The sequence below is a fragment of the Ovis aries genome, chromosome 18 (assembly GCF_016772045.2).
Source record: "Ovis aries strain OAR_USU_Benz2616 breed Rambouillet chromosome 18, ARS-UI_Ramb_v3.0, whole genome shotgun sequence".
NCBI classification, from domain to species: Eukaryota; Metazoa; Chordata; class Mammalia; order Artiodactyla; family Bovidae; genus Ovis; species Ovis aries.
Window position 1 is genome coordinate 24,561,288 of NC_056071.1, and position 12,738 is coordinate 24,574,025.

Sequence of the window (12,738 nt, forward strand, 5' to 3'; positions counted from 1 at the left end):
GCAAGTAATTTCATCTCCCTGGGCTTCACTCTTCTATAAAATGGGGCTCAGGGTCCTGGACAACCCCACGTACCACAGAAGCAGTGGAAGCCCCTGGTGGGTCCTGGGCACAGTGGATACAGGCAGCACCTCTGATGCTCCCTGCTTCCCTTCTTCTGCCCTAGGCAAGCCAATGTACCTGCACATCGGGGAGGAGATCGATGGTGTGGACATGCGTGCCGAGGTGGGACTCCTGAGCCGGAACATCGTGGTGATGGGGGAGATGGAGGATGAGTGCTACCCCTACAGCAACCACCTCTGCAACTTCTTTGACTTCGACACCTTTGGGGGCCACATCAAGGTACGACAGATCTACCTGGCAGAGCCCGTCAACCCAGCCAGGAGGATTCGCACAACGCCATCCTGGGGGCAGGGGTGCTTGGCAGGGAAGGGACTGGGAGGCAAGGGGTAGGATCAAGAGAGGGAGACCCTCTGGAAGCGGGAGGAGGCTTGTGTATCACCCACTGGGGTGCAATTTCATCTGTCAGTGCTTGGGGCTGAGAGAGACGATGAGGAACACCCACTCCCCAGGTCTGTGGCACCCATCACACTGTGCTTCCTGCCTTCATGGTTTCCAATTTTCAATCATGGCTTTCATTCCCTTTCTTCATTAGTTAGCCCTGAGGACTTTCTAAAAGAAGAGGCATTTAACTCACACAAAGTCACATTTATAATAGATCCTTCCCAGGTGGTGCTAGTGGTAAAGAACCTGCCAGTGCAGGAGACAAAAGAGACTCAGGTTTGATCCCTGGGCTGGGAAGATCCCCTGGAGGAGGATATGGCGACCTACTCCAGTACTCTTACCTGGGTAATCCATGGACAGAGGAGCCGCGAAGAGCTGGACACGACTGAAGCAACTTAGCACACACACACACACACTGTTAAAATACGGAGAAAGTGATAAGCAAGGGAGAACTAGAAGTTCTAGCTTCACATTTACCTGTGAGTTTCCCAGTAGAGACTCAAGACCAAGGCAGAGATGATGAGCTACAGGGGTTCTCACTGCGCAACAAAGAAAAATAGTATCAATTCACTGGAGCTCATGTTTTCCTAGCATTCAGCTCATAGGGGAATTTCTTTAGCATCTCTCTATAAGGTGCCTATACCTGGCATATTGAATATCCTAAGACATGCCAGCCTCCTTCATGAAGCCAGTGCTTTCAGTGATTTGAGGTTAAAACTGGTAGAATAACAGTATACCCTGGGGTTTTGTAAAAATAATTCTTTTGAAGCTAAATCCATATGCTCTAAGGATAAGACTATTTTTAGTAATCTAACAGAAAGCAATAATTGAGTGAAACAGTTCATCATGGAGTCCCTGCTGACATAGGTAAGACAATTTTCTTTTTGTCGCAGGGGTCTATATAATAAGATTTCTAGCATCTCCAGCCCCTGCTCATTAAATTCAAGCAGTACATCCCAGTCACTGCACCCTCCAATACCACTTCTACATATTTCCAATCAGTGTCTGGGGAGGAGAGGGGGCAGGGGTGGTAGTATAAAATCATTAGAGAGATTAAAGCAAAAATAGCAGGTTTATGTCACTCACGCTGCTACAATCCTGTTTCTCATCTTGAGAGTGAATCCCTGAGTGACCAGAGCACTCCTTCCCACTTTGCCCAAACTAGACCCAGAATCATTCTTAACACAGCTCTCCAGGGCAGCCACTGCTAGAGTCAGCATTTCCATGGGCACCTGTTTTTGGAAGGAATGGTTAGCATGTCCTGAAGTCATCCTTCCCTAGTAGAAGTTAGCAGAGCTCAACCTGGGGCAGGAATTGTGTTTGAACTGTGCTTTCATGGTGAGTTCCTGGAGTATAGACATTCATTGCGATCAAGTGGGTCCTTTGAAATGTGTAGCAATGGCTCTGAGTGTACTATGACATAAGCGTGTGGAACACCCTACAGCTCACACACACACTACTGGAGTCATGGGCTGATGAAGACCCCAAGCTCAGCTTCCCCTTCCCCCAGCCAGGAGAGGGCCTCAGCGAGGGACCACAACCTGGGCTCTTACTGCCCCAGCGTCCATCCTCTCTTGGGCTCCCTAACCCACCTAGGGCATGCTTCTTGTTAGCGTCCCCCAGGTTATCTCAGGGTCACCCCTTTCTCATAATGCTCAGTAGCTTAGGAGGCAGGAAAAGAAAGTTGAGGCAAACTCCAGACACCGCACATTCCCGCTGCACCTCTTGATCCCACACAATCCGTTGCCCTGCTCATCACAATATTATCAGCAGCACCCTGTCTCCAGTGAGGTAGGAAGAGTCAGACATCTCAACCCATTTGCAGAGAATGTCTTTGATGAACTGAGTCCCTGAGGTGGGTCTCAGTGAAACATTCTGAGGACAACAGGTGTATGTGCATTTCTGAAATGTGGGCACCAGCGAGGGGGATCAGGGAGCAACCCCATGGACCCCTTCTGACTCTGGGCTCTGTTCTCCCAGTTTGCACTGGGATTCAAGGCCGCACACCTGGAGGGCGTGGAGCTGAAGCACATGGGCCAGCAGCTGATTGGTCAGTACCCAATTCACTTCCACCTGGCAGGCGACGTGGATGAAAAGGGAGGCTACGACCCGCCCACGTATGTCAAGGATCTCTCCATCCACCACACGTTCTCCCGCTGTGTCACTGTCCACGGCTCCAATGGCTTGTTGGTAAGCACTTCCTTCCCGGGGCAGCAAGGGATCCAGAGCCCCTTCATCTCCTTCATTTCCCTCCCTGAGGCCAATCTGCTTACTGCTGGGCCCAGGGATCGTTAGCAATGGTGGGATGTTTTAGATCTAGTCACTTGGCCCAGGGCCATTGGGGGTGGAACCATCCTTGGCTCAAATTTGAGAACAATATGGATTGAGAAGAGGTAACCCACCAAAAAAGGAGAAAATAAGGGTGTATCCTTGCTAAAGGGCACCAAGCTACAGAGATGGGTGAGCACTCAGTGGTCACAGGGAGTCTAGCTCTTCTGCTGCTTGGTTTGCCCAAGGATCATTCCATGACTGTGCATCATGATGAATCTGCTTAACTGCAAATGAGGCAGGGGTCATGCCAAGCCTGCCTGACGGGCTTGCAGTGGCGGCAGGAGTGGGCCCTTTCCCTTTTTCTTCTGTTGAACCAAGTGTCTTCAGAGCAATAAGCACTGGGGGAAATGCCTTCATTAGTAAGTTGGTGTGTGTGTGTGTGTGGCTTGTCTTGATTTGCACAGATAACTTTTACACTCAATTGATCCTCCTTTAAGTGAGCGCAGCTTACATCCTCCATAATTTTAAAGCTGGACATTACAAAATGGCACCCTGCATGCTGAGTCCAGTTTGTGTTTTGTTTGGCTTGTATCACGTTTAGAGAAACATTTGATAATTTTACATGAAATGGAACTTTCTTTCAGTGGACCAAACTCACATCCTCTGTGAACTTTTAAACCGGATGTCACAAAATGGCACCCAGCAAACTGAACCCAGTGGCCAGATGTGTTTTGTTTGGCTTAAGTGTTTAAAGAAATATTTGAATGAGTTTTCATCACTTGAAAATGGAGAGATTTCACATAAAATCTTGGATTCTTGGCTTCTTTTGAGAAGTAGGCTGAATTGGCAACACTAGACCCACATTCCTGCCTGGCCACGATAGATTGGGGCAAAGTCATAGCACCCCCACCCCAAGGTGGGCTTTGCTCTGGTTTACACCATGCCCACCACTTCCTAGTACATTATAGTAAATTCTCCTAGCAGGGCCACTCATCAGTATAAAGGGGACAGCATGGATTTGGAGGCATAGTCTAGAAAGGCTTGGTCCACAGGTGTTGAGCTATGGACCTTGGGCAAGTTGCTCACCCTCTCTAAGTCTCCTGTGGGAAACAGTCTCACGTGGAGTGGGGGGTGGTCAGAGCATGGAAAGTGCTCTGGGTGGGGCTGGAGGGCTGTTCTCAGGGGCTTCTGTCAGGGCAGTGCTGCAAGGGGACATCTCCATGGAGACGAAAACTGTGGAGAAGCCGGGGAAGTGGGATCTTCCTGAATTAGGAATCAAGCTCGTGGCTCATGCACTGGCAGGCAGATTCTTAGCCACTGGACCACCAGGGAAGTCCCTTACTCATCTCTTGATTCATGAGCTGCTCTCATCTCTCCTCCCCTCCTGAGCCCACATGAGGAAAACAGACCCTTGGCCCTGTTTTCCCCCAAAGGTTCAGAGGCTAGGGCTTCTCCTGGCAGAGTGGGAAGGAGATGGGCCAAGAGGCGGGGGGGGTGTGTGTGGTGCGGAGTGTGCATCACAGATCAGCGCAGACATCAGCTGGAAATGGAGAGATTGGTTTTTCTTCTTAAGCCCTCCCTCCCTCTACCTGGTTGTGGGGGTCCTGCAGTGCCCTTCCCCACCTGTCCTGGGCCACCTTAGAAACTCACTCTTTTCCTCATTAGGCAGAATGATTGAGTTCTTGGTTTCCTTTTCCAACTTATATCTGCATTTTCATTTTTTTAATTTAAATTTATTTATTTTAATTGGAGGCTAATTACTTTACAATATTGTATTGGTTTTGCCATACATCAACATGAATCCCCCACGGGTGTAGCTCATTAACACAGGCTGCAAAACAAATCACCGCCTACTCCAAAGCTCTTTTCCTTAGCAGCTCAAAAAAAAAAAAAAAAAAAAAAAGAGGAGGCAGAGATGGCAGAAGCTCAGAAATTACAGTCTTCCTTTTAATAAGGTCATACTTAAGGCCAAGTTTCTCACTAAGACGAATTATATCATACTCACCCTAGAAGGCAGAATCAGGTATACAGTTCACTTCTGTTTGTATTTGTTTTATATTTTAAATTGCTTTTTTTTGGTGTATAGTTGGTTTACAATGTTGTGTTAGTTTCTGCTATACAGCAAAGTGAATCAGCTATACACACACATATATCCCCTCTGTTTTGAATTTCCTTCTCCTTTAGATCACCACAGAGCACTGAGTAGAGTTCCCTGAGCTATGTAGCAGGTTCTCATTAGTTATCTGGTTTTTAAAATTAATTGATTTATTTTAATCGCAGGATAATTGCTGTACAATATTGTGACAGCTTTTGCCATATATCAGCATGAATCTGTTTTACACAGGGTAGTATTTATTTGTCAGTCCCAGTCTCCCAGTGCATCCCATCCCCTCCCCCATTCGTATTTGTCCCAGTCTCCCAGTGCATCCCATCCCCTCCCCCATTCGTATTTGTCCCAGTCTCCCAGTGCATCCCATCCCCTCCCCCATTCGTATTTGTCTCAGTCATTTCCTTTTCACGTTGTGTGCAGGCTGCAGGAGGAAGTCCTCGTAGTTGGGGTGACCCTAAGCCCTGATTTGCATCGAACAGTTCCGGTTTACAGCTGTTGTCCCTAAACCAATTACTAATAAATAATAGTTAATAGCAGTTATGTTAATATAATTATCAACTTAATAATTAATTATATTTAATAGTTAATAGTCAATTGATATTAATAGTTCCCACTTTCATTCTCAAAAATGTCCTGGTTGAGACAATAAACTACATGGGTCACTCTAACTGAAGCAGGTCCTAAGAGCTGAGGAATTTTACCCCTCAAAATCTCATGCCTAGACTCCACTTTACAACAGTTGAAGACTGAAAACGGCTGTCAGGAATCGCTTTCATGATCTCAGTCATGAGGGAAGCACAAAGGGAAAATGCAGTTTGGGCAAGAGAATGGCCAGGAGCGCGCACATTGCTTCCAGATAGCGAACATGAGGATTCGGTGGGAACACCACATGTCCGTGTGTGCGTCTGTTTATCCAGCTCCTCTCTGGCTATCTGAGAGCCCCTTGGACTGCAAGGAGATCAAGCCAGTCAATCCTAAAGGAAATCAACCCTGGATGCTCCTTGGAAGGGCTGATGCTGAAGCTGAAGCTCAAGTACTTTAACCACCTGAAGCAAAGAGCTGACTCACTGAAAAAGACCCTGGTGCAGGGAAGATTGAGGGCAGGAGGAGAAGGGGGTGACAGAAGATGAGGTGGCTGGATGGCATCGCCGACTCAATGAACATGAGTTTGAGTGAAGGACAGGGAAACCTGGCATGCTGCAGCCCACGGGGTCACAGACGCAGACACGACTGAGAGACCGAACAGCAACATCTGTCTATCCACCTACGTATCTGTCATCTATCTATATGTACCCATCTCAAGCCGTATCATAGTTCAAGGGTCTTAATTCTAGGAACTGTTCTAAGGAAGAGCTGTCATCCAGTGTTAGGGCTGGAAGGGATTTCAGAAGTCTCCCTAAGGACACTCACAAATCACACAGCAAGTCTGTGGTGAAGCCAAACTTGAACTTGTGTCTTCCACTCCCAGCCCAGGGCTTTCTTCTACCTTATCACACTGCTCTCTTGACTCTGTATGCTGCTTCACCCCACTCCTAAAGAGAAGAAAGAAACGTAACACAAGACAGGAGCGTTTTTTCTCTGGTGCTGTTGAGAACTGGTTCGTACACAAAATTTAGATCAGACAGATAGAGAAGCAAGTCTCCATCCGTCCTTGCAAGAGAAGGGACTGGGGCAACTTTCTAAGTCTCGATGTCATTGGTTGAAAGGGAATAGTAGTTTGGATGAGGATTGGATGAGATAATATATGTAAAGCATTTCACACCCAGCAAGTAGGAGTTATTTTTATTCCTTTCAATAAGGATTTTTCTCTCCAGGGCACAACTCAAGAGGAGGGAATTTCTTTTTCAGCCATTTGTTAGAATAAGAATGTATTCATTATTCACTTGGATTCAGAGAATGGCAACCAAAGTATGATCCAGACAATGGGCAACTGGGTGCATGGGATTTAAGAGGAACTGTGGGCAGCAGGCAGGAGGCCCGGGTCTGAACATGGCTCCACCACCCTCCTCTGGGCCTCAGTGGCCTCCTCTGTTAAGTGAAGGCATTGAACTTGCTCTCAGATGTCCCTGCCAGGACCAGCAACCCATGCTTTCTCACCTCTTCCTCCCAGGCTTGTCTGCCCAGGCTATTTATAAGAAACTTTCATTGCTCACTAGGAGGAAAGGAAGCAGTCCCATTGCGTGACCTTGGTATTGGCTAAAATGCTTATTGAGGGACTGAATAGCATTCAAGACCACGCCCTTGCCTATTATCAAAGATCAAGGGGCTGATACTTGTTTGAGAGAACAGAGAGCTTGCCTGGCACAGGGCAGCTGTGCTTGTGACCCACCCCTACAGGTGGATGGACACAGTTAGAAAACTTGGGTTTCAGCCCTGGTTTCACACATGTGGGTTGCATGACCTTGGGCAAATCACTCAACCTTTCTGAGTCTCATTTTCCTCATCTCTAAAAGAAAAAAATATCATTATTGAATTATGTAAGATTTCAGCAAGATTAAAAGGTATAAGCGCCCAGGCCAGTGCTGGGACATGAAGGGTCCTAGTTCCGGATGCTTCTAGCGGAAGGTTGCATGGGAGTTGGGGGCGTAGGTAAGATTTGTCATAGAAGAGACTTCGGAGGGAAGTGGGGTGTTTACCCTGGATTAGTGCTTCTCAGACAGGGGCAATTTTGTCACTTCCCTTTCCCAATGAAATTGTTATTTAATCTCTAAGTCATGTTCGACTCTTTTTGACCCCTTGGACTGTGGCCCGTCTGGCTCCTCTGTCCATGGGATTCTCCAGGCAAGAATACTGGAGTCGGTTGCCATTTTCTTCTCCAGGGAATCTTCCCAATGCAGGGATCAAACCCATGTCTTCTGCATTGCAGGCAGATTCTGTACCATCTGAATCACTGGGGTAGCCTATCCCAATAGGATACTTGGAAATGAATGTCTGGAGATATTTACGGTTGTCACAGCTGAAAAGGTTCTGCTGGCATCTAGTGGGTAGGGGCCAGTGATGTTGCAGAACATCCCATAATATACAGGATTACCTCTTGAATGGTAGCAGTGCTGGGGGGGGAGTTGTTTGGGGGTGATAGATGAATTTTTTCCAGGGCCTGTTGCAGCATCAGGTTGAATGATGTCATAGGGGAGCAAGAGTTTCCCTGGTTGGGTGATATCATTGGGCAGTCAGGACCCAGGGACAGGGATGGAGATGGAAGATCTCAGTCAAGGTAGTGAGGTGTTTCTTGCCATCCTCACACCCCACTGTGGACAGGGCACCTTGGGAGGTAGCCAGCATCTCGTCTGGGCCATTCAACCGGACCAGGATGCCCATTTGTCAGGGATGTTGGTGAGCAGAGTCAGGAAGGTACAGCTCTGCCCAGAGGCCCTCTGAGGGCCCTCTAACTCTCAGATCAATGAGTTCATTGAGATTCAGACCCAGAGGGGCCTTGGAGATCCTGGAGCTGGACTCCTTCGTTGTGAAGTGGGGAGAGTGTGCTGGAGAGAGCTTGAAAGACTTGTCTGAGAGACTGTACCCCAGGCCTCTCCATGTTTCAAGTGGTTTCTAGGCTTAGCCCCCCGAACCCATGATTCCAAGAAGGATATTGAAGAGCTGGAGTTTGCATCCCTTTCTGGCTTTCTCAAATGAGACTTGATATGGATTGTGGGCTTCAAAGCTGGCTTGGGTCTATGGGTGAGGGCAGAGTGAGGAGCCAGTCTTCCTACAATAAGCCCACCTGGCCTGGCTCAGGTGCTGTCCCCAGGTGGCACTCTCCCCACCGCCCTTTCTGGGGGACCTCTTGGTGAAATCCTCTAAGTCCTCATAAGCAGTGTACTCGCTGTGTCCTCACCAGGTTAGGCTCACAGGACCTCGTCCACAGTCTCCTCGTGGGCCCATTCTAACATCTCGTCCTTTTCCCCACCCCGGGAAGCCTCAGTCACAATAGCCCCAGCTGCAAGGGACTTTAAAGTCTGGCTCTATCGCCCTGTCCCACCCTCCCCAGGCCCAACACCCATGTCTGGTCCATTTTCAAATGCCCAGTGCCCCTCTCAGAGCCTGGTGGCGCCTGAGGCTGTGCGTGTGTGTGGAATGGATGAATGAGCAAATGAGTGGTGATGCTGGGTGACCTGTCCCCTGTCTTGACCCCGGCAGGTCAAGGATGTTGTAGGCTATAACTCTTTGGGCCACTGCTTCTTCACGGAAGATGGGCCAGAAGAGCGCAACACTTTTGACCACTGTCTCGGCCTCCTCGTCAAGTCTGGAACCCTCCTCCCCTCTGACCGCAACAGCAAGATGTGCAAGACGATCACGGAGGACTCCTATCCGGGGTACACCCCCAAGCCCCGGCAGGACTGCAAGTGAGCATCTCCCATGCGACTTCCCACCCAGCCCCTGACTCCTCAGTCCTGGCTCCTATGTGGCTCAGACCTTGCAGCCTTAACCACCGGAGGCTCTCAGCTGCTCAGGCACAGTGTGTTTTCTACTCTCCCTTCTCACTGGGCCTCATGGGCATCGGTCTTGTCCAGAGAGACCACTGTTCTCATCCTTGGGTTTTTCCGGGTGACACACAGGGCTCCTTTGAGGAAAGGAAGCAGGCTGCCCCCTCAGCACCCACAGCCTGTGCACATGGGTGCCAGCTGCCCGGTGCACTTCCGGACGTGAGAGTCAGGACAAAGTCCGGGACAGAGATAGTCAGAGAGAGAGAGAGCCAGACAGAGACAGAGACAGAGACAGTCAGAGAGACAGAGAAACAGAGCTTCCTATGCGATCACCCTTCTGAGTCCAGGGTCTCTCCCTTAGAAACAGCCACTTTCCTGGGTTCCCCTTATTTCCGCTTATTCTAGGATCCATCTCAGATTTAACCCACAAACTTGCTTCTACCATCAAGAGCCAGACCTCATTCAAATTCTGAGCATGTTAGGGGTGTAAATGCATACCACTTTAATGAGAAAATTAGGCTTCAGATCAACAAATCAAGGGCTTCTCAAATCACTGCTAAGAGGTTCCTCGAAGCTTCATTAGAGCCCTTGACCTGGGGCACCCCTCCAACCCGGCAGCAGAACTGGAGCCGGTGGCCCTCCGTCTGATGCTGCTCCATCTCTGTCCCTGTCCACAGTGCTGTGTCCACCTTCTGGATGGCCAATCCCAACAACAACCTCATAAACTGTGCTGCTGCAGGATCCGAGGTGAGCAGAAACATCCCTGCCTTGGGTGGGGCTGGGGTAGAGGAGACGGCCAGGTCCAGCATATAGAATATGTATGCCTTGAGCCCCAGTCTAGACATCTACACAGACAGGAGCAGGGTGAGGAGGGAAGGGCCAGCTTGGGAGGCAGATGGACTTGGTTTTCTTTTTCTGTTTTTGGCTGCAGCGGGTCTTCATTGCCGTGCACGGGCTTTCTCTAGCTGTGATGTGAGGGCTTCTCATTACAGTGACTTCTCTTATTGCGAAGCACAGGATCTAGATAGTTGTGGCACAGAGGTTTAGTTGCCCTGAAGCATGTGGGATCTTAGCTCCCAGACCAGGAATCCAATCTGTGTCTCTTGCATTGGCAGGCGGATTCTTAACCACTGGACCACCAGGGAAGTCCAGGGGCACTTGGTTTTAAGTGATGCCTCTGGCCCTTTGTCACACTGATGATCGTAGCTAACGTGATCAATAACTCACTGTTAGATGCCTGGCATATCAGTGTTCTAAGCTCCAATAATTTAAAATTGTTTTCACACTTTAATAACAATTTAAAATAATTTAAAATTTTAATAATTAAACAATTATTTTGTGTTGCTGTGTGTGCAAGTTTATTTATTTGTATTTATTTTTGGCCACACCATGCAGCATGTGGGATCTTAATTACCCATCCAAGAATTGGATCTGTGCTCCCTGCACTGGGACCGTGGAGTCTTAACCTCTGAACCACCAGGGAAATCCCATGAACTCCAGTAATTTATCAACCTTGTATCAACCCTATGAGATGTATGCTATGACCTACCAGCTGATGGGGAGGAAGGTCAGGCAGGGACAGGCAGAGGGTCCAAATACGGCGTTCTGTCTACCTTGCCTGCCTCTCACCCGGCCTCTGTGCTGCTCACCTTCCTGGGGGTCCTGAGCAGGTCAACTGCTGTCTCTGGGCCTCAGCTTCCATGTCTGCAGAATAAAAGGGAAAAGCTAAGGAAAAAGCTCAGGCAACCCTTGTGTTCTGTGTTGGGAGAGGGGGTGGTGATGGACCCCAAGGTAGCTCTGAAATCCAGCCATTTGTTTCCCATGGCTGATACAGTAGGACCCCACGAAATGTTTTAACAGTCAGGATGGAACTCCCACACCCTCACACCCCACCCGCCCACAAAGTATATTTGCCTCATACTTTTCACTGTTTCCTGCAGGGGTGTTTGGGGTGGGGCCATTTGGGTGATAGCACTAGGCTCACCCCAAGTCCGGGCCATACAGTTACCCCCACAAGAAGCTCCCTGGTGCTGAATTCTGTGTCTTTCCCCCTGTGTCCTCCTCCACCAGGAAACTGGATTCTGGTTCATTTTTCACCATGTCCCGACGGGCCCCTCGGCCGGCATGTACTCCCCGGGTTATTCAGAGCACATTCCACTGGGGAAATTCCTTAACAACCGAGCACACTCCAACTACCGGGTAAGAGCTTCCAGACTGCGCCTCCCTGCCAGCCCATTGGTCAGGCTTCCCAGGCCCGCACAGGGTTAGAGCCCGAACTGCCACTGCTGACAGCCGGGAGCAAGTGCATTCCTAGCCTTGGACTTGAAGGACACAAAGCGGCCTTCCGTGGCCTCCCAGGCCCTGGCTGTCCTTAGCAAGGCTCTCCTGCGGCTGTTCCTGCCTTGGCCTCCACCTGGCAACTGGTCGGAGCCAAAAGGAGAGGCAGGAAGCACCATCACTCAGGCTGCTCCTCCTGGCGGCCCCTGCTTGGGGCACCTGAGTGACTCTGCAGCGCACATGGTGGGGATGGGAGCTGTGGTGGGGAAGAGGGGCTGTGGAGAGACAACTGTTGGCCACTTGTCACGACCCCTTCCTCGAGAAGCCTCCCCATGAGCGGGGGCTGGGCCACACAGGACCCTGATGTTTGGGGAGGTTGGAAAGGAGAGGAATACTCGAGGGAGGACGGTAGCCAGGACTCCTGGGCACAGAGGGAGGGCCGGGCCCTGAGGAAGGTGGCAGGGAGGGAAGGGGACAAGAAGACCCTCGAGCTGGATGGATTCTGAGGCCTGAGCCAGGGAGGAGCCCTGCGCATGGTGCTGGCGCCCAGTCAGCCCTGACCCCATGTCACCGTGTAAGGCCTCTGCCCCCGGCTCTTCCCCTGGCCTGTCCTACTTGGTCCTCATAGCAGGACCTCAGTGTCATCAGCCCATCTTACAGAGGCTGCAACTGAAGCCCCAGAGGTGATGGGATTTACCCAAGGTCACACTCATGAGGGAAGTGCTGAGGATGGAGCCCCACTTCTGACTCATTCACCTCCCCACCGCTTAATTACATGCCAGCTGAAGATCACAGTAGCCAGCGTCCTCAGTTACATAAAGAGGAGATGATGTGTTCAAACCTTCCTAACAGGCCGAGGGAATCAAGCCCTAAGTAGACTGAACAGAGCTACCCTAAACAATCTTGTTCAGTTGCCCAGACCCACGCTCACCTGTGGCTGACGAAGTGGACACCTTGGGGGCCAAATAAGAAAGTGAGATTTTTTCCCTTGAGTCAGGCAAAAACAGACAAAACTGGGGGAGGATCAAAGACCCCTGCTCCAAGGTAAAGACAAAGCTTAAGCTCAGCATTTTCTTTGCATCATTGCAGACACATTTCCCAAGACAGCCTATCTATTGTCTTTAATTTGGAACCTGGGCTTATAACTGCCTAAA

The 12,738-nt window shown here is 49.8% G+C and overlaps 1 protein-coding gene across 4 annotated transcripts in view; it reads left to right on the forward strand.

The window, feature by feature from the left end:
- The window catches only part of CEMIP (cell migration inducing hyaluronidase 1), a 160,708-nt gene that overhangs the window by 119,978 nt on the left and 27,992 nt on the right, over positions 1 to 12,738 (forward strand). For all 4 annotated transcript variants that reach the window (XM_027957132.2, XM_042235148.1, XM_042235149.1 and 1 more), the window contains 5 exons: positions 165 to 340; positions 2,483 to 2,692; positions 9,021 to 9,226; positions 9,985 to 10,054; positions 11,378 to 11,506. In XM_027957132.2, coding sequence (XP_027812933.1) covers positions 165 to 340; positions 2,483 to 2,692; positions 9,021 to 9,226; positions 9,985 to 10,054; positions 11,378 to 11,506 — 791 coding nt within the window. The remainder of the gene's footprint in view (positions 1 to 164; positions 341 to 2,482; positions 2,693 to 9,020; positions 9,227 to 9,984; positions 10,055 to 11,377; positions 11,507 to 12,738) is intronic.